The sequence below is a fragment of the Peromyscus maniculatus genome, chromosome 13, assembly GCF_049852395.1.
Source record: "Peromyscus maniculatus bairdii isolate BWxNUB_F1_BW_parent chromosome 13, HU_Pman_BW_mat_3.1, whole genome shotgun sequence".
Classification (NCBI taxonomy): Eukaryota; Metazoa; Chordata; class Mammalia; order Rodentia; family Cricetidae; genus Peromyscus; species Peromyscus maniculatus.
In genome coordinates this window covers 56,647,898-56,671,062 of record NC_134864.1, presented here as the reverse complement: position 1 = coordinate 56,671,062, position 23,165 = coordinate 56,647,898, and the positions used below count along the sequence as shown (strand labels likewise).

At 46.0% G+C, this 23,165-nt stretch overlaps 1 protein-coding gene across 1 annotated transcript in view; it reads left to right on the top strand.

Annotated features, from left to right (window-relative positions):
* The first annotated feature begins 3,519 nt into the window (after window positions 1-3,519).
* LOC143268246 (uncharacterized) overlaps window positions 3,520-23,165 on the top strand; it is a 41,901-nt gene continuing 22,255 nt past the window's right edge. Inside the window, exons 1-2 of the mRNA XM_076549421.1 lie at window positions 3,520-3,580; window positions 6,419-6,507. Coding sequence (XP_076405536.1) covers window positions 3,520-3,580; window positions 6,419-6,507 — 150 coding nt within the window. The remainder of the gene's footprint in view (window positions 3,581-6,418; window positions 6,508-23,165) is intronic.

Genomic DNA, 23,165 nt, shown 5'->3' with positions numbered 1-23,165 from the left:
TTCTGGAGCAATTGAGAGATAGGCGTTTGTTTCTCAGAGAACAAGCAATTTGGAGACACAGCTCATAACCAGGATACCGTTGTCGCAATAAACATGTGTCGGAAAACATCTCTTCATTCTTAGGATGGGATGCCACTGAGTGAGTAGTTTAGTTCATTTAGGGTTAGGGCACGTTTTCCTCTACTCTACAGATTGTAAGTGGCTCTATACATCTGACTTTCAGGTTATCGCCTGAGTTTATCTCACGCTGGCAAAGGTAATTCAGAAGAGTCTATTGGAAGAACACTTATTTTTCCTGACAGGGCTGAGTAGGTGCCAGTCCATGCAAAGGTGTGCTTCGCCTGAGAAAATAAACGTGTTCCTGAAGGGTGGGATGTAAGTTGAGTCCTCTCTGTACTGGCTTACATCATCTTGACAAAGATGCTGTCTTCTCTCCAGACTGAACTCTAACTGATGTCTAACGATTTAACTTGCAGTTTCTGTCTTGTCTTTTGCTTCTTTTGAAATGTTTGGCCTGTTAATCTTGGTCATCTTAAAAACACACCAAAAAAATAGCCAGGAAATCTCACAATTTAGACAACCTTTATTCACATAAATGACTTCTTTTTCATAAACCGTGTATACACTTCTGTTTTACTGAAAAGGAAAAAAAAACCGCAATGACTTGCGTATCAGATGTAACATGTAGGTTGAGCTGCCTGTGACTGAGTTGTCATTGGCCACTACTGGACCCCAAGAGGCCAAGATGAAGTCACAGACATTTCATCATCATCATCATTTTCAAGCTGCTGGGACAGTTCAGCATTTTGAAATGTTCAGAATTCTGCTTCTCAGTGGAAGAAATAGTGAGGACTGCTGCAGGACCCCTCTGTCCAGGCTTCTGATGTCTGAATGATCACGCACTCAAAAATGCTTGTCGGAAAGATTTGTATTGATTTTTTTCTCATCATTTTTCCATTACACTCTAGATTGTTCTATCAAACAACCCACTGTGTAACAGGTTACATGGTGGAGTCGTAGGAATCCAGATCTGAATTCCATCTCTGATGCGTCCTTAAGACGGGCATTCTGCACTGTCTAATAGATTAGTGGTTAGATGTTAGCAACGATATACTCTTTATACCTAACACACTGCATACACATAAACTAATATCCACAATTGACAGTTATCATCCGATTCCTCTTCCTCATATCATCACCATTAGAGTTAGTTACTGGTAATAATCTCTTTATTAGAGATAATTGTCTAATGGCTATTACACTTGGAGGCCTATAACATCAGAGTCTGGCAGGGTACCAGTCATCACAGATGCTCAATTATTACTCACTGAAGAATCCAGAGGTAAAACTGAGCACATAAACCACACAACTGTGCACTCCAGATTTCTCAAGCACTACCAAGCCTATGAATGCTAAATAATTCAGGGTTCCTAGCTCTTAAACACTGGTCCACGGATCCTTCATCTCTGGGCACAGACTTTAGGAACATTTCTGTGAGTCTGCAGAATCCAGTTATAGCTACACAGACAGACTTGAACCCAGTGGACCCTTACATATCATCATTCATCTGGCTCCACAGCAGCAGTTAGTGCCAAAGGGACATGGGAGTGCCTCTCTCTGTGTGTAATGACATCCTTAGAAGACCTCTAAACAGTTGGGAACTGTCTTAGTTACTTTTCTACTGCTGTGACAAAACACCATGATGAAGGCAATTTATCAAAGAAAGCATTTAATTTGAGTCTCGTGGTTCCAGAGGGTAGGGAAGTCCATGACCATCATGGTGGGGAGCATGGCAGCAGATAGACAGACCTGGTGTCAGAGCAGTGGCTGAGAGCTTACGTGCTGAGACAACAACCCACAAGGCACCCCCAGAGGGAATTAACCAGGAATGGCAGGGCTTTGGAAATCTCAAAGCTCACCTCAGTGACATATCTCCTCCGACAAGGCCATACCTCCAAATCCTTCCCAAACAGCTCCACCACGCAGGGACCAAGCCTTTGAACATGTTAGCTGACAAGGGCCGTTCTTACCCAAACTGACACAGGTGCGGAGGTCACAGGCACGGGCATGAGGCTCAAGAGAAGTTGTCGTGAAACAACTGGGTGCGGCATTCAGAACCATCCGCCTTCTTTCGGAAAGGCCCTGTGCATCCTGTCCGCTCCTCCCTAGGGATGAGTCACCAGGAAGGAGGCAGCCTGGCCACCTCTGAAAACAGGTGAGCACACTGCTGTTTCCATGGTTCCCCTAACACAAAGGACATACCTGAACTTGAACTTCTGCAGTGCACCGGTTGTTGTAATTCCTGCTCTGTAGCTAAATGTTAGTGTGGAATCAGGATGCTCCCTTCCTCTGGGACACAGACAAGCCTAGACGCGGCCCATTTTGTTTTCCCTCCGTAAGGTTTTCTCACAGGAAACCCAAAGTCTCCTTTCAGGAGACTGTATGAGAGATCACCACCACCACCACCACCCCATACCCAAAACACATCTATTCACACATGTCACAGCACTCGGAGGGGCGTCAGAACCCTGTGGTTCAGAATCCCACCTAGGAAAGTTTGTAAGCCAAGATGAAGCAGTCCTGTGCGTGTGTCCTCTCACCAGGACCCTGGGGACCCCGTCACCAGGAACTGAAAAGCAGGAGGCCGCACAGGCTAGCCATGACTAGCCTCTTTCTCGACGAAAGACCAAGTCCTAGAGCTCTGCAGAACCCTGGAGACCCTCTAAGCGCCAGGACCATCGAGGGGACAGGTTCCGAGCACCAGTGTCCCAGTGGAGGCCTCACGTTAAGAGAGAAAACTGGACTGGGGCTAGATGGAGAAATTCTAAAAGCCAGCGCGCAGTTTTACCCACAAACGACTGCTAAAGCATTCTGCAGTTGTCAAGATCCTGGGCTCTGAATCATAATGAGCGGGGCTTCCAAAGGGTAATGACTAATGGCCCCTCAATTTCCTGCTGATGCCAGCAGATTTATGTCATTTTGTTTTTATGTTAATTTATGCACACAGGATTAGAATGTAGCATTATGTGGTCATTTAATTTAATTGAAGTGTGAGACTTCCTGGGCCCAGTTTTACATTCTCCTTATAGATTTCAGTGATTTTTATCTTTCGCATTTAATCCCCCCACCACCACCACCACCACGTTCCTAATGGCAATAATAATACATTTACACCAGCCTCAGACCCAGCTCCAACGAGCTCCAAGCACGTCATGGCCCATTACCCCCCAAGAGCTCTTCAAGGCAAATGCCAGGGAGGATTTGAGGCCCTTTCCTTAGGTTGAACATACATTAAAAAGGTGCAGCCTTTACCGCAGAGATAAGTTCTTCCCAGCCATTTAAATTACTTTTGAGTGCAGGGGGAAGCTTTGCTTATGCATAAGGCTTCCGCTGCTCTGCTCCTGAGTCTTCACAGCTCAGAAGTACGTGACCTTTAAGGCTGACAGACACATTCGGGGGTGCACGTGACTTATTAGGGAGCGCTCCTTGATGACCCACCCCCTTTTCTAAAGGAACACCATGTTGGTGTCACCCTGCCTGGAGCAGCAGCCGAAGGGCAAGGAGGAGCAGCGGAAGAGACGTAGAGGAGAGTGCACAGTCAGGGAACTCACCCTGGACATGGCTGCAGTGGGGGGGGGGAGCTTCCCGTGGCCAGAGGCAGCCTGAGGTGGAGGTTCACCAGTCCAGTCAGGCTTTCTCTGCAAAGCAATGCCAGTGTCCACACGAAGACACTGGCACCAGGCATTATTCTTTCTTTTAAAAATGATTCAGATTATATGGGGTTACATAATATTGTTTTCATGCATGTATATAAGCGTATTTTGAGCGTATCCCCTACACCCCGCCACTCTCCTCCTTTCTACCCCTCCCCCTCCCCATTAGTCCCCCTTGCTCCCACAGACAATCTCATTTTGATCTTCACATCGTCTCAATGTATATGATCTGCTTTGGTATATGTAGCATTCCCCCCCCCCCCCCGTAACATACATTCTTCCTGTTTCTGTATGAAACCAGAGATCCACAAATGAGCCAAAGTGGGACCTCTGTCTCTCTTAATATGACCGTCTCTGGTTGAGTCCATTTTTCTTTCCTTGCAAATGACAGAACTTCATTCTTTAATGTATTTATCACATTTTCCTTATCCGTTCCTCGTTTGATGGACACTGTTACAAGCAAAAAGGTATATGTGTGTACTCGGTATAACAAAAGTTATATTCTATCATGCTGATGGTCATCATACAAGGTTCACACTCTACATTCCTAACTCTGGTCCTAAGCCTGTCTCCCCAATGCTGCCCACCTGTGCTACTTAACTTTTTTTTTCCAAGACCAGGCTTCTTTGTGTAGTTTTTGGTTCCTGTCCTGGATCTCGCTCTGTAGACCAGGCTGGCCTCAAACTCACAGAGATCCGCCTGGCTCTGCCTCCCGGGTGCTGGGATTAAAGGCGTGCGCAGCCGCCGCTGCCGCCGCCGCCGCCACCACCACCACCACCTGGCTTCTGTGCAACTTATCTTAGCTGAAGGTCAGGTCCAGTCTCTAACAGAAGTCTCTGATTTGAAGGTCAGGATCCTGGGGGACCCTCTCCAGCTGCAGGGCAGATCAAGGTGGCGGCTCTCCACATGTGCAGAGCAGAGGATTGCACTTGGTCTCTGCTTATGCACTGTCCAGTGGATATCATGGGGTCTGGACCTGTGTCTGGTGATCCTGGGTGAGGGATGTCCCTGGGTTCTGGTTATCAGGTGCAGCCTCGGGTGTGGTGAGCATCCTGACTACACTGTTTCTACACACATAACAGGCATGTCATGCTCATGACAGACACCTAGGTTGGTTCCACTACTGGGCTACTGTGAAGAGCAGGCCCTCTTTGCTTTCTGAAGGTTAAAACAGCAGTAAGAAACATCTACACCTCTGTTCAGTGAGGGAGGAACCTTGCCTCTGCCGGAAGTCAGGTGCCACCGAGAAAGAAAAGGCAAAGCAGACAGAATCAAGGGGTGGCCTCATCACGTGTGCCTGCCTTGAAGGACCCGCAAGGCCGCCAGGGCTTCTCCCTTCCTTGAACGTCACACAAACACATGGAGAGAGGTTCTTGGATAGCCACAGAATTCTGCACTGTCGGCCTGGAGTGTACTGTAACAGAGAAGGCACAGCAGCAGAGGACTCAGGGGGACAGGGGTCCCCTGTGCTCTGGCACTACAACTATGGGCCTGTGCTGTCACCTGGTATACTGTAGGGTCGCCCGGGTCAACCCCGGCTGGTAGACTGTCATTGAGTTCTGGTACTGAACACCCAGAGTAACTTCTTGCACATCCCCCACAGGTAATCAACTTAGTCCCCCCGCTACAAGACTGCTCCCAGCTACCAGCCACAAGCAGAGTACCCATCCATCCTCATCTGACCAACCAAACGCACCTCTCAGGGCTTTTCATGACCTCCTTTGGTTCAGCCCCTTAAAGTGACGCATGGAACTCAGGGAAAGGACTATACTTATAATTCTGTTTCACTGTAAAAGATACAGGTGGGTCCAGCCAAACAAGGACACATAGAGGTCAAGGTTGGGGAAGGTGCAGACCGCACAGAGTATCCATGCTTTCTTCTCCTCAAGGGCTCCAGAGGCATTGCCCTATAGGAACTGCAATGTGTTCACAAGCCAGGAATCCAGGGTCTGGATTTATATCACCGCTGCACCACACAGATAGGATTGGTTAAGCCACTGCCACAGGATCTAACTCAGTCCCCTCCCCAATCCCTCCACCCTTACAGATAGGGCTGGCTCAAAACTCAACCTTCTAGTCACAGTGACCAGTGGTAATACTGAAGCCTCCTCCAAGCATGTGCTCAGGAACGTGCCAGGGGCCTCAGCTGCAACCAAGACTTCTGTCACCCAGCGAGGTTCCAATGGTTTTACAAGTTCTGGGCCAAAAAATCCAAGATGAACCCAGAGAAATTCTTAATCACACAGTAAGAGGGGCCTGGAGAAGGGAGCAGAGGCTGCCATGCTCATGTCCTACAGTGAAGACCCCCAGAGCCAAGGGGAGAAGGTGTGTAAAGAAAAAAAATCTCAAAATAAGTTTTAGAATTCCTTCCAGGGACCCAGAGAGGAAAGACATTTCGTTTCCACATGGCGATACTCAGTTCTAGCCGTGTTTGGTTCCAGCACCTTTGAGAGTGGATAGTCTGTGTCAGTCATGGACAGTCCCTATCAGCCATCTTACCAGAAATCATCTATAGCCGGGCGGTGGTGGTGCATGCATAATCCCAGTGTTCAGGAGGCAGAGGCCAGCCAGCCTGGTCTACAGAGTGAGTTCCACAACAGATAAATACACAGAGAAACTCTGTCTCAGGGGAAAAAAAAATCATCTTTAATCCACCTCACACTAGCAGATTGCGACCTGGTTCTTCTGTTCCTTCCTTACCTCAGTGCCTGTGGAGCTGTTTGCCGTTCTGCTGCTAAAGTTTTCTCCGTGTGACGCTGAGTGGCCTCTGTGTGGCCTTTGTGAGGAGCATAAGGTACGGGTACCAGATAATGTGGATTTGAAGTATCTGTACCCTACAAGGAAAGGGCATGATGTAAAACAAATTGCTAAACGGTCTTATTAATAAAAAACCCAGAGAGATCAGAGAAATAGGACAAGCCACAGCTAACCTCACCTCATCAACTCCTCAGCCTCCAAAGAGACCTACTTCCTGTACACCCATGCCTATATGCCTTTCTGTTCTGCCATCTCACTTCCTCTCTCCACCCAGCTGCATCACTTCCTCTTCCTGCCCAGCTCTGTCACTTCCTGTCTGTCTGTACAGACCTCCAGGCCTTTATGGTTAACTAGTGTTGTAATGTAAGGCATGTGCCACCACACCTGGCTCTGTTCCCAGTGTGGCCTTGAACTCACAGAGATCCAGATGGATCACTACCTCCCGAGTGATAGGATTAAAGGTGTGTGCTACCATTGCCTGATCTCTATGTTTACTATAGTGCCTGGGTTTTTTCTCTGATCCTCAAATAAACTTTATTGGAGTGCACAAAGAAAGTATCCCCACAGCATGGCTTTCTACTACAGTTGGGTCTGTAAGAACTATCCAGTTACTTCTTTTGAAATCTGAAGCCGACATCTTGTGTGCTAACCCATTATAAATCATTTCATTCTTGGTCATTACGGCCTTTTGACTCTCCATTGTAGTAGTCATAACAACAAACATCTGAGAATAAAAACATGTGACCCATCTCTATTTCTGTTCTGTACTGGCTACCAATGACACACCAACCAGAAGAGGCATCAATAGATGTTATATCTCGGGGATTTATTGGGGATATGCAATGAAAACCTCTAGGAGACAGTGTTTTATACCCACATAATGACTATAATAAAATGAATACTGATGATACCAAATTCTGGTGACGGTCCGGAGTGACCAGATTTCTCACGCATAGCTGGTGACTGTGCCGAGTGATACAGCTCATCTCAAAAGCCGTGTGGCATTTTTTGTGTCAAGTTGGGTATACTTTGACCATATGACCCAGAAATCTCATGCCTGGATAGAAAACCTTACATAAATGTACAGAAAAGAAATATTACACACACACACACACACACACATACACATACACACATTCCTGTGTATGAGTGTCCGTAATAGCTTTATTTGTGATGGTCAAATGCTGGATTCAGCCTAAGTGTTCTCTACCAGGTGAGCAGACTGTGGTCCATCTATGCCAGGGAACAGGATACAGGTGCTGAAGACATGCTGACTGAAATGTGCCAGATCCAAAGAATACATAACATATGAGTCTGTTTATTTGATGTTCTCAAAAAGACAAAAGTTAGTGCTGGAGAACAAATCGAAGATTTCCACAGGTGGTGGGAAAATGGGGGAACTCTGGGAGGTGATGGAATTGTTCCGCATCATGAGAACTCGAATAAGTGTGTGTTCATTTTTAGAAAATCTACAAAAATATATTACTGTATAATTATAAATATCAAAATTAAAGGGTTGGGGAGACAACTTAGGTGATAAATCATGTAAATATGAAGCCCTGGGTATGATCCCCCAGCACCTACAGAAAAAAACTGGTGGTGGTGACATGAGCTTGGATTCCAGCTCTGGGGAGGCCAAGACAGGTGGATCCCTGGAGCTTGCTGGCCAGCCAGCCTAATCTAACCTCCAGGTTAACTAATGAGAGACCCTGTCTCAGAAAACCATGCAGACAACTTCTGAGGAACACCACCTTAGGCTGACTTCTGGCTTCCACATGCCACACACACACATGCATGCACTCCTGTACACATATACTTACCCACAAGAACACATGGTATTAGAGTTAAAAATTATTCACAGTACTCACTCTTTGGATAACATGCTTGTGTCCAAAGTCCTGCACATTCTAGAGCTCCAGTGCTGGGAGCTCCCTAGGCCAAGAGGGCCTCCCCCTCAAGAACCTGAGCCCTCCCTGAGGAAGAGCAATACTGGACCCGTCTGGCTTTATAAACTACATTCTTTTAACTCCACTTCTCTAGGCTCTTCCCTGTCAGAGAACATGCTTGCTCAGAATTATCAAGACTTTCAGCCAGGGAGGGGTGGTTCTAAACGTTGTCTTCGTCTAGCTCTTCAAATACCTGATGCAAAGCCAGGTGATGTTGGTGAAACCTTTAATCACAGCACTCCGGAGTCAGAGACAAGTAGATCTCTGTGAGTTTGAAAATAGCCTTGTCTACAGAGAGAGTCCTAGGCCAACCAAAGCTACATGGTGAGACCCCGTCTCACACAAACAAGCAAACACAAATACCTGATGCCAACATGACTAAGGCCTCAGCCCTTCTAGGAAAGCGGGGAGCGGGAGAGAGGACACCATGATGGCCCTGTTTCTTGATATATTTGTTTTAGGAGCCAAAACAAAACCCAGGTTAATACTTCTGCAAGTTATCCCACTCTACAAAGAACAAGGAGAAAGTTTGGCGTAGGACCATACTGTTTTCGTTACTGGGATCCACAAATGTTTGAAGTAGGGAGGTTTGTTAAAAGCGTTGCGCGAACCTAGAAGCGTGGGCATGAGTTTGAATTAACAAAGACACCAAGAGGAGCCTGAGGGGGGAAGGTCGGAACAGATGGGCTAAGAGCCCCTGTGTGAAGACTGCGTCAAGGCAGCAGAAACTGAGTGGCGCCAAGAGGGTTATCGGTCACCTGGAAAGCCAACCCTATATTCACAACAAGAGGGTTATCAGTCACCCTATATTCACATCGCTGGTCCAGTAGTAGAAAGGGGGGTGGCAACACCCCGACCTGCCTAAGACTGAGCACTCACCTGACGGAATAGGAGCTGGAGAGGAAGAGGTGGACCGACTAGGTCTACCACTCAGGTCACACCCCACCAAGCTCATGTGTGAAGCCCACATTCTGCTTTCCAAGCCACGAGTCCTGTCATGTGGAAATACATACACGGCAAGGCAATTTAATAGAAAACTTTAAAAATTTAGAACCACTTTAGAAAGATTACATACATTCCATTTGAATTAGAATAATTAAGCATTAAACATAGCCACGAACTTTCTGAAAATCCAAGGAGAAAAGAGAATTTTCATTGAACCATTAGCCTTGTAATTATTCAACAAAAGGGAACCTTGAAGTCATTTTATATAAGCAAGCTTTGTACTAGAAGTAAATGCTCCTGGCTCCTCTTTAGCGCGGGGGGGGGGGGGGGGGGGGGCCCGCGGGGCTCGAGGGAACATGGTGGATAGTATTGTTGGTTACAGTTTCTCAAAATGTGAAAAGGCATTCTTCAAATGAACGTCCCATATGCACATTCTGAAAGGGCCCTTGTGAGGGACAAAGATAACGCAATCCAGACTGTCACTCTACAATTTATGAGTAGTGACAGAAGAGAATGAAATTCAAAACAAGGAAAGTCAACATTCAAGAGGCCACTGACAGGGACTTTCAAGCTATTCCCCAATACACATTAAACACATTCAGGGTAGTTCTCTGAGGAGCTCTGGACCCAGCCAGTTCTTCCCCGTCTACTGGTACTTCTCAAGATCCACTGAAGAATGTACTCAGAACATAGAGTCTAGAGAAACAGAGGGGTTGGTTGGAAAACCAGGGCTCTGGACTTGTCTTTCTCAGCCCAGGCTATCCTACATGGCTTCCTCTCAGAAGAGTCTCATGGCCTCTTAGCCATATCCCTCAGCTGAAATGTAAGTGAGGCATGCACAAAGAAAATTCTCTGTTCCCTGCACAGCTTTCCCGAGCCTCCAGGAATTGGCTCGCCACAGGTCCTGGGCTCCCACTGTCCCCCACTGTCTATGTGCAATGAAGTCACTTTGCTCAACTTTGGTGCAAAAGCTCTGTCTCCCTGGACTCTTGAAAGTGGTCAGATTGGCCCAGCTCAAGGTGCTGTGGGTAAGGTGTTCAGCACACCCGCTTGGGACTGTAGCTGTTGGGTGAACATGATCCACAGCAGTACCTGTGGAATAGAGAAAAAAAAAAAAACCCAACTCAGATCAAGTTAGAGTTGGCGATTGCCTCTGACTTTAAAGGAAACCCTAACAGGACACATTCCATGCTGTGCTTCTGCCCAGGCCAGGCTGCAAACTGAATCTAATCAGACAAACCAAAAATAAGGAACAGTCTAGTAAAGATGGCAGCATGAAATGCATTCTCCAAATACGTGCGTGTCACAAAATGCAAAGAAATTCAAAGAAGTGTTTTAAATTGGGAGACATGATAACCAAACCCAATACCTTAGTCTAGTCTAGGTCTTACCCAGAAATGAGAAATGTGCTATGTAAAGGGCCCTCTGAGTCAACCAAATACAGATATAGATTAGTTTAAGATATCATAACAATGCAGTTTCACATAAAAATATCCCATACTCTTAAGAAATACTGAAGTATGTAAAGACTATGGGTCAGAGTATACATTACTACTTATCTTTACATTTTTAATAAAAATATTTATTGAGAGAGATACAGAAAGAGCATAAATAAATATGCAAATGAGGGAAAATAATGAATGAATTTGGGTATTAAGTAAAGCTCTTTATTTTCTTCTTGTCTTCCATCGTGGTTACTTTCCATTGCTGTGATAAAATGATGTGACCAAGATAACTTATAAAAGAAACCATTTCATGGTTTTAATGGAATCACAGAGTCAGAGTTCACGATATCAGAGTAAAGGACAGCTGAGAGCTCGCATCTTGATCTACAACCAAGAGACACACAGAGAGAGGCACACTGGGAAAACCTCAGAGCTTCCAATGGTGTCACATCTCCTCTGACAAGGCCACATCCTTCCCACATGGTTCCACCAACTGGGGACCAAGTATTCAAACATATGAACCTAAGGGGGCTATTCTCATCCAAACTACCTCACCTTCCAAATCTTCCATAAATTGAGAATTATTTCCAATGAAACATTCTTTAAAGAATATTACTTTAGGGGCAGCAAAATGGCTCAGCAGGTAAGGGTACTTGCTGCCTGGCCTGGAAGTTAAGTTCAATGCCTGGGACCATTTGTGAATAACAGTATGAGGTTCAGTCACAATCAGGGCTCCAGGATGTGTTATGCAAATAGTTCCCAATCCCTCTGCTGAACCAGCCATTTGGGAGGCTCCCTTCAGCTGAACTTCCACGTGGAGGAAGAAGATAACCGACTCCCACAAGTTGTCCTCTGACCTTTACACACATGCACACCCTCTTCTTTCCCCCCAAAACAAACAAATAAATACACATAAACAAATAAATAAATAAGGCAAGAATATTACTCAAAAAATAGAACTTATGTTCCAAAAGGTTGAAAGAAAGCTATAAACTAAAAGTGTGATTAGTTTAAGATACTAAGTCAATAGATGCTGTCAATAGATGCCCCCTTTAGACTAACTCAAGGCAGTAATGTGACTAAATTCTGAAAAGTGTCTGAGCTGACAGTGTACACTGTTGATTAAAAAAAAAAACAACTCAGGTTACTTAGCTAGCAGTTGGGTCGTTCAGTTATTAAAAATTGAAGGCTTTCATTCTTAGATCACTCCAACTTTTCAAGGAGGTGTGTCCCTGGCATGCCTATGGACATGTGGCCTCAGCCACAGACTCCAGAAAAAAAATTAAAGTTTTTCATTTCCAAGAGAAATCTAAGTTGTACGTAGGTATAGATTAACACATGAAATCAGTCTTCTGTGTTTTCTTCTTGAACAATAACTCCATGCTAGCTCTTCACATAGTGATTGATCTTCACGTGATCATTCCTGATTGGCAAAGAATATTAATAAGATGTCAAGTAGGTGGGCCGGGAGTCTGAAACTTTGATCAGTTGGGAGTGACATCAGAAGAGCATCAACGTCCAGTCAAGCTGGAGACCCTTCAAGAGGTGGTGTGAGCTTCTTACACAGCCCGACACCAGAATCTGCCTTTTCACTCTTCAGGGCTGTCTACCCTGCCTCCTGCACACCAACGGGTCTCTGAACTGGATTAGGAAGCGTCAAACTGAAGTCTGTGGCGATCCCGTCACGCCCCTGCAGCTCAGCCGACCAGGACTTGTCTTTCATCACACCTCCAGAATCATACATCCTGCCCCAAGCTAAATCTGCACCTCCCCAAAGGCGAAGCCAGTGACGGAGAGGAAGAGTCTGGGTTGTGCTGCTTCCTGAGAGTTGGCTTTCATTGATCTTTGCTCCGAAGGTGCCTTTGAATGACTCCTGGTGCAGTGAAGGATGCTCACACACCATCTCTCCTGTCAGACATCTTCCTCACCCTCAAGTCTGCTGACGGTTTGGAAGCGGTGTCTTTCATTATCACGTTTTTCCAACTGGCTTTCTATTGTTCCTTCAGAAAAGTGTGGAAACACGTGATTGAAGAGAACCTCCCTTTCAAGTGCCATTTCCATTGTCTTTCCCAGACACGGCCTCTCATAACCGGAGGAGAGCGACTGAGCTTACTTGGGAAAGCTTTCAGGGTAAGGTATACATTGGACAGAGCTCCGCCTCACTGAGATTCTCCTTAGCTACCGCCTCAGAAGCACTGGGAAGCCCAAACAAGCACATGTCTAGTGTGTGTGACCTCCCCGTGAAGGCAGCGGCTCTGTGCTTGTGAACATACTCTCATTGCAGATGCCCGACTCTGTCCCTCCCCTACTCTGTCAGAACATACAAAACACAGAATTTCAGTGACTCAGAAGCCGCACCTCCGTTAACAATTGGGCTGGTCTCTGAAAGGTGTTTAAAACCTGTTTCGTTAAGTACCTGCCTACATTTTGTTCACGTTGTCCCTGATGTATTTTCTCCAATAACCTCATGGATGGGATGCAGCTTAAAAGTCGGCAGCAAAGAGCTGACAATCTGCAAGAGAGGAGGCTTAACTTAATATGCGAAGGCACCGGGGCCTCTGAGAAGACAGTTGATGCGGAGACAGCCGGAAGGTCATTATGTGGACTCTCTCCCGCACAGCATCTTTTGAACCTTTTTAATGAGGGAGGACGAACATTCATGCAGGCTCATTGTACAGCTGTCCTCAGAGCTGTCAGTCACCTGCATGGCTCCCAGGATGAGTTTTGCAAATGCAGGCTCACAGTCCCCATGCTGACCCAGCAGTTTGGGAGTTCCCTCCGGTCTGAGTGCGGTTTCCTAGAGACTGTTTCTCCCCCTTTCAGATGTGTGCAGATCCACTGGGGAGGCTGAAGATTCGGATCCACCAGATGTGGACGGGCCCAAAGGTCTGTGTTGCTCACAGGCCTCCAAGTGAGGATGCAGGTGCTTCGGCCCATTATTTACATCTGGAGTAGCAGGCTTTCAGAGGACAGGGCTCCGGGCTCTTCTCACATAGAAACAAGGGCTGGGACCTCGGTGTACACAATTCACCTGCTGTGCAGGCCGGTACTGGTCAGAGTCATCATCCATATTCACTTGTAGTCTCCTGGGACAGCCAGAAACCTGGAAACAGTGCAGAAGCTGAGGCAGGAAATCCAAAGGTTGTGTTTGAGTTTCTGAGATGGTCTCATGATTAACTTTGGTTTTAGAAGCTCGATTTGGAAGCTAGTGGATAAAGTACAGGTTTTACTTTTTTTATTTTTTACATTCTATTAAATTGTTGCGGGGAAGCACATGCCACGGCATGAGAGTTGTTTGGGGGGAGACACGTGCCATGGTATGAGAGTTCATGTGGCGTTCACAGGACAGCTTGTGCAGTCAGGTCTACGCCTCTACCAGGAGGACCCTGGGGAGTGAGGATTGGGTTGCAAGTGTCTTTACTCACTAACCCATCTTGTCAGCCCACAGTCCAGCTTTTAATCCAAACATATCAGCCAGGAAAAAGTCACTTCCGAGGTTTTCTCTTTGTTCCTTATGTTGAGATGAGCCCAGGCACTCTCATCCTGTTGATGACGTTGAACTTCTGATCCTTTGGACCTAGCCTTCGGAGGGATGGGATTACAGGCAAGGCCCACTACACCCTATTTATCCAGAGCTTGGGACCAAACCCAGGGCATCTTCACATGCTAGGAAAGCAATCTCCCAATGAACTCTATCTGTGGCCTGAGATATGAACAGCAAAACACACATGAGGATGCGTGTTCTAGGATTTTTGTTCTCTAATGAACAATGAGGCTAACGTGGAATAATCAGGTTTGTCTAAATTTGGACAATTGTTTCCATGTGTGGAAGCTAAGTGAGGTGGCTCTTTCTTTTTAATCTATCATATCCATTATTTCAATAGGGTAATTCATACTTTCATGCAGGCCAGGGTTACATCACATGGATGCATTGGGGGGTATTAAATTTGAAAATCTCTCATCTCTGTAATATCTTGAGGGGCATTTTTGTAGTTCAAGGTTTTCCTTGAACTACATCTCAAGTATTTTTCATCGGCTCCATTGGAAGTCTGGTACTACGTGAGCTTCCATCATCCCGACAGCTCACACTACGTATGTGTACATATATTAATGATGGATTGGGGGGCGGGGAGCAATGGCAGTCAAAGCCTAGGGCAATGGGGCTCTAGAGAATCAATACTAAAGTCATACGATCAAGGTGGTAAACTCAAACTGACTTATAACCGCACCATTCTTTACTATTTGCAAAGGTTGTTGTGTGTGTTGGTTGATCCAGAGAGAGAAGCTCAAAAGCTAAACATGACTACCCTGTCTGCTGGCCTAGCTGTAGTGTCACAAAAGATGGTTGGGGACACGAGTGGACAGTGAGATCCCACACCTGTAGGTATATACATAGCATAGTGCATACCACAATCAGGCAAACATACAGAATTCCCTTCAGGAAGACCATAGATGATTGTTCAATACTTACTTGTGTAACACTGATTTACCTTGGGCCAACACAGAAAGCATCTCCTCTCCCCAGGCAATAATTAGTAGTAATAAAAGCTAATATTTGATCTGGAGCTATAGCTCAGTGGCAGAGTACTGGTATGGGCCAAGGTTCAATATCCTGCCACACACACACACACACACACACACACACACACACACACACACACACACAGTGAAAATTTACCATGCATCGGCAAGTCAATATTCAATATAACCCAATTTCTATACTACATGTAGGTGTAAGTGGTGGAATCAAGATCTTTCCATGTAAGCACACTAACTACAGAAGCTGTCTCTAACCATAAGTAAGACGTATTACTTGTAATAAACAAAGATTGTGCCTTAATAGGACTTTATGATTTTCACAATAGTCCAATCCTGGAGGAGTTGAACTCTGAATCTCCACTCTGAAAATCAGAGCTTGAGTCTATCTGCACATACCTCAGCCAACACCACAGCTATGCTCGGGCAATTTCCAGGCTATTTGTTTTATATTCTGGAAGGGAAATACTCCTGATTCTTTAAAAGATACACACAGGAAATTAGACCATTCATTCATTTTGTTTCCATGCTTGCACGCTTCCATCATGCCACAGACTGAGCTTGCGAAGCTCAGCGAGGTCCCCCTCAAGGCCGATCCTCATGACTGCTTCTCTGCACACCTCTTGCTTGACCTCATCCGCTGTCAGCCCCTTCCTTGGCCTTGAGATGCTTTCTTTAATCGCCTGTGGGAAATCACACCTCGCTGCCCTTCCTCCTGTCCTAAGGCTGGTTCCTTGTCCCTCTCTGACTTGACCAGGTTTGACAGGTTCTCTTCTCTTTCTTCAGTTCTGTCCTTTGGTAATGTTGCCCAACCTCGAGGCGGAGCACTCTTAAATGCGCAGTCTCAGGCTTAGACCTGCCCTTCCTATCCAGCCTGTTCTTCCATGTCTCCCTGACAAAAGTCCTCTCTGCCTCCTCGTGCAGGGTGATTGGGTAGGCACATTGTATGGTCCTTCTTTGTCTCAGCCTGGAGAGTCACTATATCACAGTATATTGACCCTGAAAAACATATCCCAAATAGCTTTTGGCTTTATTTGCAAACTATATCCACATATAACCACATCTTGGCATTCTTAACACGGTCACCCTAGCCCAAAGCCCTCTGAACTAGAAAACATGTTCCTAACCATCTCTCCCGTCCCCTGTCCCACTGCGGTGCAGTTCATTGATTTTTTAGAAAACTCAGATCGCATCTTATTCTGTTCACAGCTGTACAGTGTCTTCCCATTTCAAGCACAAGAAAGGTCCACATCCTTGCAATGCTTTTACAAGTACCTACACATTCTGTCCTCCCCCAGAACTCCTCTCTACCTTCCCTTCACTTGCTCAGCCACAGCCACTCTGGCACATACTAGACACCGAGACCTTTCCATTAGGACCTTTGCAGCTGCCTTTTCCCCCATCTTGATAATTCTCTATCACACGGTGATCCGTAGCCTCTGCTGAGCTTTGCTTAACTGTCACATGCAGTGTGGCCTTCCATTCCAGTTCCTTTTGTAGCATTGCAAACACCCTTGAAGACCCATGGTTAAAGCAAAAACCATCATGCGGAAGGCTCCAGCAGGTCAGAAGTTCAGGCAGGGCACAGTGAGGATGCTTGAGGTGACATGGTATCTGGGAACTGAAGGCCACTGGTATGGCATGGAAGCTGACGTCTCAGCCGGGACACCTGTATGTGTGTCCTCTCCATGTAGCTGCTTGGGCTTCCTTGCAGTATGGCGGCTGAGCTCCTAGAGTGAGTGTGGTGGCTTGAGTGATAACAGCACGGATAGGCTCATATATTGGACTGTTTGATCCCCAGTGCGTGAAACTGTTTGGGAAGGATCAGGAGGTGTTGGAGGAGGCGTGTGTTGGAGAAGGGCTTTGAAACTTTAGGACATAGATGGAGCCATTTTGTGTAAGTAAAAAAAAAAAAAGCCTTTCTGTGTGACTTGAAATAATCTGTGGCCTGAGCTTGCCACCAGACAGCTCTGATAAGAGCTGGGACTCAGAAGAAGCCCCAGGCAGGCTACCCTTGAGCTCCACAGCCTAGTCCAAGATAGGCCTTGGTATGCCAACAAACTAACCCCAAGGTGACTTTGACATGCTAGTGAATCCAGCCAATACGGCACTGGAGCTGTAGCTGAGAGCTCACTTCTGACCCTCAAGCTGCAGGCAGAGAGAGAGTGTGTGATTCTGGGCCTGGAGTGAGCTTTTAAAACCCCACAACCCATCCTCAATGACACACCTCCTCTAACAAAGCCACACCTCCCAATCTTTCCCAAACAGTTCCACTAATTGGAAACCAGGCATTCAAACACATGAGCCTATGGGGAACATTCTTGTTCAAACCACCACACCAGGCGTGTGGCAGGCTTCATCAAGAGACATTGTATCAAGCAGAGGCCGCAGAGGGCAGCCAATGTCCTCCCCTGGCCTCGACATGCGTATGCATATGCAAGTGTATGTGCTGTCCTCCCTACATGTACACACAGTAATACAATACAACACACACACACACACACACACACACACACACACACACACACACACACACACACACCATGTATGTGGCTCACCGAGAAAAAAAACAACTAAGGTCTATCTCATCATCATTTTAAAACAATAGTTTTTCATTTCCTTTTAGGCATTATTCAAAAAAGTTATTGCAACTACCAGAGCGAGCATGTAGCCAACTCTCTGTGATCTCTCCACCTGTACTTGCCCCATATAAGGAAGGAAAGTGCAGGATTATACACAAAAAGCTCGGGGACCATCCTCCTTTAGCTCTTTTTTTTTTCTTTTCTTTTTCTTTTTTTACTTTTTTTTTTTTTTTTTTTTGAGACAGGGTTTCTCTGTGTAGCTTTGCGCCTTTCCTGGAGCTCACTTGGTAGCCCAGGCTGGCCTCGAACTCACAGAGATCTGCCTGCCTCTACCTCCGAGTGCTGGGAATAAAGGCATGCGCCACCACCGCCCAGCCTCCTTAGCTCTTAACGGAGCATCCTTGACTGTGCTTCCCTGATGGTCCACCCAAATAAAGCTGGTTTGTGTTTTAACTTTGAATTTCCTGGTTCTGAATCAAGCCAGATGTGAGGCCATGCGTGCAAGCAGGACACTGATCCATATCATGCGTGCATGTGAATTCCATGACCTCTGTCCCTCCCTCCCTTGATGGACTGTGCACACAACCTCATACAGCAATCTCATAATTGAGTTGGATCTGTTTCAACAATGAATTTTTCAAACCCATAATCACTGTGGTTTCCATGTCCACTTAAGAAACAATATAGTCATGCGTGTCCACAAACGAACATCACAGAAGACTGCCTTTTATCAGTCTTGTTCTGTGATGCGAGCCAAATTGGGCTTGTTTATACTGGTTTCAGAGTAACAACCTAGCTTGTTGATAAACATCATATAGGAAGCAGAATCCCGTAACATAATGAATTTTAAATAAGCAAATACTGCTTTCTCTGTGAGCTACAGAGACGGCAATATTGGGGGGAGGGATTGAGAGTTCTTAAGACCTGCTGTGTCTGTCTCTAAGGCTCAGTTTCCTTAGCTGTGACGTCAGTGCGCTAAACGCTTCCTTGGCAACTGACTGGGAATCTATAAACCTGAATTCTTGTACATGAGCTTGACATGATAATAATACCCAACTCATAAAGGAGATGGAGTATGAAATTACTTTCAGATGTGAGTGCCTAGTGTTTAGTGAACATTCGATACATTTTAACTCATTATTGTCATCCACACGGAAAATTCGATTTACTTTAACTAATTGTAGTTATTTTTTTAAGCCAGTATTTTAGAGAAGTTATAGACTCATAGCATGACTGAAGTGAATGTTCAAATAGTTTGCATATACCCTTTCCCCTGCTCGTGCCAGCCTTGACATTGTCAGTATCCCCGGTGAGAATGATGCCTTGTATATTCTTGACTTTGGACAAACTTATAAAGATGTATCCAACACTCTAGTGCCATACAGGGTAGTTTTACTGAGATGAAAATCTCCTGTTCTGCACCTAGTCTTGCTTCCCACTGCACACCCCCCCCAAACCACTGATTTTTAAAAAACTTTTATTTTCTCCATATTCTTACCATTGCTGCAAGTAATATGCAGCCTCTTCTTCCAATGTCATGATATTTATTCAAGCCTCTTCTCATGATTTGAGATCTCATCTCTTTTTCAGTGATGAATACTATTCCATTATCCGGATAGACCTATTGAAGGACTTCTTGGTTGGTTTCTTTTCTTTTTAAATACTTTATGATTTAAAAGAGAAACTTTGCAAATCAAACATCACACACCCAAACTAGCCAAACCCAAAGTCTATACAACCTAATGAACTTACAAACCATTAGAATGGATTGGGTTTTTCGTTTGTTTGTTTGTTTGGTTTGAATTTTTGAGACAGTCTCTCTGTGTAGCTCTGGCTGTTCTGAAACTCCCTCTGTAGACCAGGCTGGACTGGAACTCATAGATATCTGCCTGCCTCTGCCTCCCAAGCAATGGGTCGATTATTTTTAAGAACAGAATGGACTTATCTAGTTGAGAAACTAAAGAACTACTTGTATAGTGTGGTTTAAGAAACACTAATAATGTTCTGTTTATCCTTAAAAGTTCCATCTTGGAACAAAATCTGCTGTTTCTCTAATAAAGCTTAATTTATCTTCCTTAAAATGTTAATGTGAAAATACTCCTAAGAGAAATATCACTTTCAGCATCGTTAGCTATTTACACTTTAGAATGAGTGAGTTTTCTGTCTGGTTCTGAGAGATTTCCCCAGAGGTGGAGGAAAGAACATGGAACTGTTGGCAATGAAGGTGATAACCTCACCTGCTCCCTCGTGGATAGCTTACGTCATTAGGGCCCCTGTCCTGCGTAGCTTTCGTGATCAGTAGACAGAACAGCTAGCAGAAGGGTTTGCCTCAGTGTATATTGTGGAAGTCTTTCCTCCTACCCCACCGAGTGCTCCGGCTTCTGAGATAGCACAGGTCGAGGCAAAAATCCTTAGCTGACCTTGGTTGGAGATGAGAATTTTGGGTGAGGAGGGTGGTTTAAAGAATTTTCAATTGACAGTTATTGCTATTTGGAGACGGCATCCATTTGTATATTTGATGTGTGGGGCCCAAGGTTCCAACCTTGCTCTTGGTCCTGGCTTCATGGACTCTCCTCATCTCGCCATGTGGCTGAGATCCACCCATCTCTCTCACAGCCTTCCTGACCGGGCCCAAGTCTGTCAAGAGGTTTGCTTCAGAAAAAGACACTGGATGAAAATCCCATGAGGCAGAATGTCCAGGGAGGGGGCAGGAAGGGGAAGGGAGATCCCGGCCTAGCTGTGCTGTAGATGAGAACTGCTGATAACTAGCTTCCATTCTCTAGCCCATCTCCTCATTGGCAAGATGGGGAGTGGATCATATCATTTGAAAGGCAGATTCTCCAGCACTAAGCATCCTTGTCTACTCCTTCACACACACACACACACACACACACACACACACACACACACACACACACACACACACACCTGTCATTAGTCCCAAGGACTTGACACCCAGTTGGAATATAAGTTTCTTTGTCATGGACACTCATGCTCCCCACACCGCTGAATCGGTCCTCCCATATGCAGCCACAGCAAAGACACTGTTTTAGTTACTTTGTCTCCTTGCTGTGAGGAAGTGCTGGACAAGTAACAAGCCTCCAGATACAAGGGCTTGTTTTGGCTCTCAGTCCACCCGAGCTGGGAAGCCGTCATAACGGGAGCTTGAAGCAGTCGGTCACATCTCATGTACAGTCAGGAGGTACAGGAAGATGAACGCTCTTGCATGGCCACCTTCCTCCTTTTTATTCAGTTCAGAACCCCAGCCCATAGAGTGCTGTGACCCGCATTTGAGGTAGGACTTACCACCTCAAGATAGCCCTTTCCAGACAGTCCCGGAAGTTAACTAGATAACCCCTAACAAGCATGTCCAGATGTATGTCCCCTAGGGGATTCTAGACCATGTCAAGTTGACAATATTAGCCATTGGATGAGGGGGTCACATCTTTATGACCCCAAACCCTTCATTTTCTCCTGGGGCCACCCAGGTAGACAGCTCTGAGATCTTAAGCCCCACTCTAAACCATGTGTCCAACCTCTCCAAGTCTTAGTTTTTTCTTTGATTAATACCTATCTCAATGGCTTTGTGATGAGAATTAGTTTATATAATCTTTAATGCACTTAGCACAATGTCTGCCACATCTTGGCAATTCTCCTTTCCTGTTGACTTCACACTAAAGAAAAGGACATTATTCGATATTACCCACACTCATTCTTTTCTCGGTTGGTTCCCCCAGGCTCCTGTGAGTTCAGCTTATTATCTCCGACAGTGGAAGGCTTTGACTGACCCAAACGGATCCTGAGTGTGAGGATGGAGGTGGGGAGCAGGGTTCTCTCGCTAAGCTGGACATCTTTCTTGATTCTCAGCTCCAGGTCCTCTAAATCCGCTCTCCAGTCCAATTTGGTTGGCTCTCGGAAGTCACCGCCCTGGTTAAGCCTGGTGGGTTGGCGCGGTAAGTCTCCACTAGCTCCCTCACCACATGCCAGGGCAGACACAACTGCATGGGCTCCCTTGGGAGGCACTAGCAGCTGCTGGAAGCTCTGGCCTGGGAACTAGTGGGTTGGAGAACTAGCATGCTGGCATCAAGGGTTGTTTGTGCCAAATCCTCCTCCAGCTGGCTGCAGTAGTTTGGGTGTAGAGCAAGTATAGAGAAGATGAATAGCTAGAAACAGCTGGCTCTCTAGAAGGATCTCATCGAAAAGGCTGCTTTGAGAGTTGGGCGCCTGAGCTCAGAGAAGTCAGCCCAAAGTGGCAGTCTGGGACACAGCCCCACGCTGCCGGTGGACCACAGAAGGCACCCCACCCCAACCTCCCCTACATGCTGTCTAGAGCTTTCCTAGGGTGGCTGCTGCCTGGTTTCATCTCCCACAACTTCTCCCCACACCAGCTTTGAATTTTCTCTTGAGCAGCCTCCACACCCCATGCTTCCATCAGGATAGAAGCCTCATCATCCCCTTCCCATCTTGAAGATGCTGACCCAGCTGCTGACCAGCGGAGCCATCTCAGGCTCACCTTTCACATACGGGTCACGTGGTCTCTGCTAAGCATCTTGACAGCATCTTCCCTTGGTGAGGCTGTCTCTTTGGTTAGGTCGTGACTATCTGTTTACAAGGCTTTCTCTTCCACTAGGGAACGGCTTGAGAATAGGAACCCTGCTGGATTTTTTCAGTCATAGCCTGGCCACCACAGGGCAACCAGATGATCACTGAATCCTCTTCAGTGGATTTTGATCTCCAGCACCAAGATGAGAAGATTCATCGTCATTGCAAACTTGATAGAAACTTTATTGTCAACTTGGCATGTCTGTGAGGGCGTTTCCAGAAAGGTTTAACAAAACAAGAAAGATATACCCTGAATGTGGACAGCATCATCCTATGGGACTGAAGAGAAAAGGGGAGAGGAGCTGAGTGCCAGCATCCATCTCTGTTTCCTGGCTGTAGGCATTGCCGCCGCCTCACATTCCCACCACCACGCCTTCCCCACCATGATGAACTGTGCTGTGAGCCAAAGTCAACTCCCCAGGGGCTCATACTATCAAGGACGAATCAGCACTGACTTAGCTCAGGCTCAGCTGGAGGATTAGGAAAGATAACATCTAGAAATGAGGCTCGCCTATTGAAAGAAAATGCTCATTTTAGTCACCCTTTTCCATATTCAAAACATATCTCCCTTCTATTGTGGAGGCAGAATTTCTTCCTCAGCTGCCAAGGAGCCTTGCAAAGTATTTCTCCCCTTCCTTC